Here is a 4,481-nt window from a genome sequence, read left to right on the forward strand (position 1 = left end):
TTCCTAATGATGTCATGTGGTTTTGCAATCCTCATGCCTCATTTTCCAATTCTCCTTGTCAGGTCTAAAGTGAAGGTAGTTACACTGTGTATACAATGTACTTTCACTGGAAACTGCTCCCTTCAGACTTTGTTTAGCATATAGCAGGTCTTTTTTCAAACTGTGTCCAGTATTTATGCTTTTAAAGCTTTAGGGATTCAAATTCCCTAGCTCTTCCTCATCAGTCCATGACCTCAAGCAGATGGAGCCAGCATGCTCATATTGAATTGCCTGAATGAGGGCAAAACGTACTGCACACAGTGTGTTGCTAAAAGCTTTTTCCTTTTAGGAGGTAAGAGAACTCTACAATCTTGTCTTGCTAATGACTTCTATTTAGGAAGATTAATGTGCCCCCCTGTCTGCTGTATGGGGTTCCCATTCTTCTTTCTTAAAAGCAGCCTTCTTTGCTGAAAAAATGGAGTGCAGGAAGTTTCTGGGTTTGCAGCAACTTGAGTGAAGGAAATTGAGTCAAGAGATAATGTCACTGTCTTTCTTTTTAGAAGACAGATTTGTTTGCCAAAGTATTATTCATTTAAGGAAAGAGAAAACCCTGTCAAGACACAGCAACATATCTTTATAATAAATAAGCCATACATGGCTATTTATCTCACCACTTGTGTCTCTAACTTTTTAGATAATTGCAATGAAAGATGGTAACATCCAGAGAGAAGGAACACTCAAGGACATTCAGAAATCAGAGACTGAACTCTTTGAACACTGGAAGACATTAATGAATCGACAAGACCAAGAGCTGGAGAAGGTTTTTAATGGGCAGGGCAATCAATATATACTAGAAAATGTGTCTTTTTTTATTTTTACCTTAGGTTGAAAGCATTGGCAAAGATTGACAAGCTGTGTGTGATGACTGACTTAATATGAATGTAGCATTAGTATTACCATTATTATGCCCTGCACTTCAGACATAACCACCTCATTCAGTGCTACAGGCTGGGGGAGGAGTAGCTCGAGTGTGGTTCATCAGAAAGGGATTTGGCAGTGCTGGTGGTAGCACCCCAGTATGAGCCAACAGTGTGCACAGGTGGCCAAGAAGGCCAATGGCATCTTGGCCTGGATCACGAATAGTGTGGCAGCAGCACTAGGGCAGTGATCATCACCCTGTACTCGGCCCTGGTGAGTCAGACCTGAGTGCTGAGTTCAGTTTTGAGCCCTTCACTTTGAAAAGAACATTGAGGCACTGGAGCGGGTCCAGCCAAGGGCAACAAGGTCAGAAAAGACCTAGAACACATGAGTAAGGGCTGAGGGAGTTGGGTTTGTTTAGGCTTTAGGCTCAGGGGTGACCTCATGGCTCTCTACAACTACCTGAAATGTAGCTGAGACAGGGGAAATTCAGATTAGATGTTAGGAAAAATATTTTTCCCTGTTCAGGTGGTCAGGCACTGGAATAGGTTGCCCAGGGAGGTGTTGGAGTCACCATCCCTGGAAATGTTTAAGAGGTGTCTTAAGTATTAAGAGGATATGGTTTAGGGGTTACAGCAGAGTGTGAGGTTAATGGTTGGACTTAATGATCTTAGAGGTGTCCTCCAACCTTGATGATTCTATGATTCTATTAAGATAAATTCCTACATGTGGGCATCTCATACTTCCTTGATACTGTTCTAATCCATTTTTGATAGGAAGCGCTATCAAAATATTCTCATCTTAGGAATATTAAATAGGGCCATTTTAGGAAAAGCATTGCTAATACTGGCAACTGTTTTATAGATATGACTGAATTTACTGATTGCATTGGGTAGAAGGTTTTCAGATGTGCCTGTATCAAACTCTCTAAATTATTAAGACATTTTGCTTTCAAGCTATCACACAGGAAGAATGAGATACTAATCTTTGTTCTTATTAATTTAGGAATAACTGTCCAAGTTAAGATTCCAAGAGGGTTGAGATTGACAAGCTGAAATTAATGTTAGATATCTAATTTATGTCCTTCAGTTTTACACAGAGGTAGCAAATTAATCTGCTACCTGCTGTGAGATTTTCACCGAATGGAAACCAATTTTTCACAGCTAGTAGTTTTTTTATTAATTCTCTGGTTGAAAACACACCAACTATCCCATTTTTAGGAAACTACTATTGAGGAAAACCCTGTTTTGGAAAGAACAAATCTCCTGAGAACCATGTATTCCCGCGAAGCACTGCTGAAAGATGATGAAGAGGATGAAGGTAAAGGGCACCCTTTGTACCCATTACCACTACCATTTCTCAGTTACATTATATTAGAATGAGTTAACATAATTCAAACTGGCAAGAGAATAAATCGTTTTTCAGGTGAATCATGAATCGTAAGAGCACTCTTCATTGCTTTTACCTCTGGACTACAGTAATTGCAAGCATTCACAATTCATAGCTTCCTCCAAACTTCTGAATTTTATTTTTTCTTGTATGTGAATATGACTTGATAATGGAAGAAGAATAATATTAAATAATATGCTGGGTGGGCTTCACCTGTCAATAGCTAAGCACACTGTTTTAAGATTTTACATAGGAAAAAGTTTGCAATTCACATAATCACAGAGTCAGTTTGGTTGGAAGGGACCACAGTAGGTTATCTGGTCCAAACTCCCTACTGGAGCAGGGCCACCCTAGAGCACATGGCTCAGGGTTGTGTCCAGACAGTTCTTGAATCCCTCCAGTGAGGGAGAATGCATGACCTCTCTGGGTAATCTGTTCAGTGCTCAGTGACTGCACAGCAAAGAAGTTCTTCCTTGTATTCAGGTGGAACTTCCTGTGCATCAGTTTTTGCTGTTACTTCTTGTTGTATTGGTTTCCACAAGTGAGAAGAGTTTGGCTCCATTCTCTCGGCGCTGTTCATGTACATGAATACATTAATGAGGTGCCTCTCAGTCATCTCTTCTCAAGACTGCACAGGCCCAACTCCCTCAGTTTTTATCAAGCCAGTGCTTTTAAATTGCAAAACATGGCTGAAGAAATTGACCACTGAGCACTGAGGCTTTTAGCATCATCTTAGCATGCATTAGTGCCAACTTTAGCAGGTTAATACATGCATGTCTGAGCAGGTACTTACTTTTCATCCTCTATGGTAAGACCTAGTTTGTGGCTGCCACTTGCCAGTCCTGATGAAATGTGTGCATAAGTCAGTGTTGTCTGTACTTTTTTCTTGCATCTTGCAGAAGAAGTAACAGAAAGTGACGACGAAGACAACCTGTCTTCAGTGCTGCATCAGAGAGCAAAGATGCCCTGGAGAGCGTGTGGCAAGTACCTCAGCGCAGCAGGAACCCTCCCCCTGCCACTGCTGGTGCTGTCCCAGCTGCTGAAGCACACAGTGATGGTGGCCATCGATTACTGCCTGGCACTCTGGGCGGAAGATGCCATTTCTTCAAAGACAGAAGCAGATATGAAAAACTGCTCTTACTACACGGTATGCAATGCCTTGTTCACTTCCCTTTATGATTTAACCACTAGTGTTCTCCCACTGTCAGCCTCTGCTCCAAGATTTGTATGCCATGTGCTATATTACTAGTAAAAGAGCCACTCCAGAGTGTTTTGAAGCTCAGTGCATTTTTGGGTACACAGTGCAATAAAATTTAACAGTCAAGTTTGGTGTGTTGTTCTTTTGCTAGATTTACTGTGTTTTCGTCACTTAGCTGATATAACCGAAATCTTGGTCTCTAAAGTAATTTTGATCTCATAATTCTTTTTTTTTCTTTTCCCTGTACTGTTGCATTCTTGCAGCAAGCAGGGCTTTTTGTAGTATTCTGTGATTTTAAATTTCTGATTAAACTCTTATTTTCATGCAAACAATTCTCTCCAAAGGATAATAAACTGTGGTTTAAGATAGATGAAAATCATGGACAGTTGAATTCAGGGAGGAAAAAGGATTTGCTCTTGCTTTTTTTCAGTCTTGTGCATGTGTGTTTACAATAAATTTTAAACATAATTTGAAGTGAATAATTGTGTTACTCTTTGTTTCTTAGGATGTTGATTTTGACCATTCTCCATATTCAAAAGTTTTCAGCATTCTCTGCTGCCTTGGCATCGTGTTATGTCTTGTCACATCAATAGCAGTGGAGTGGACTGGCTTGAAAGTCACCAAAAAGCTTCACTCTTCTTTACTAAATAAAATTATTTTGGCTCCAATGAGGTATTTCTCTGATAGTAATACAAATTGCATTGTAGTAATTTTGTATTCTTTACTTCAACACAGTTTTCTAAAGTGCAGTTTTTATTAAGAAGTGATTGTGCATCACATTTTTTAACTTGTCATTGAAAATCACCAGGTATCAAATTCCTGAGTAGTTTTGCTGTAGCTGGGGGGTTCCTGGGGCTGGTGTGGGGCTGGAGGAGGGGACAGGGGCAGTTGTGGGGAGTGGAGAAGGGCAGTGGGGGGCACAGTTTGCATGGGATCAGAGGAGAATGCTGGCAAGGTTAGGGGCTGAGGGAGGTGTTTGGGGTTCTGGGGTGAGTTT

The 4,481-nt window shown here is 40.7% G+C and overlaps 1 protein-coding gene across 1 annotated transcript in view; it reads left to right on the plus strand.

Moving 5' to 3' along the window:
* ABCC8 (ATP-binding cassette, sub-family C (CFTR/MRP), member 8) overlaps positions 1 to 4,481 on the plus strand; it is a gene marked incomplete at its 5' end in the record, with an annotated part of 79,495 nt that overhangs the window by 55,953 nt on the left and 19,061 nt on the right. The window contains 4 exon segments of the mRNA XM_009076114.1: positions 674 to 799; positions 2,118 to 2,217; positions 3,186 to 3,433; positions 3,990 to 4,156. Coding sequence (XP_009074362.1) covers positions 674 to 799; positions 2,118 to 2,217; positions 3,186 to 3,433; positions 3,990 to 4,156 — 641 coding nt within the window.

Source organism: Acanthisitta chloris, unplaced genomic scaffold (assembly GCF_000695815.1).
Source record: "Acanthisitta chloris isolate BGI_N310 unplaced genomic scaffold, ASM69581v1 scaffold6376, whole genome shotgun sequence".
Lineage (NCBI taxonomy): Eukaryota > Metazoa > Chordata > Aves > Passeriformes > Acanthisittidae > Acanthisitta > Acanthisitta chloris.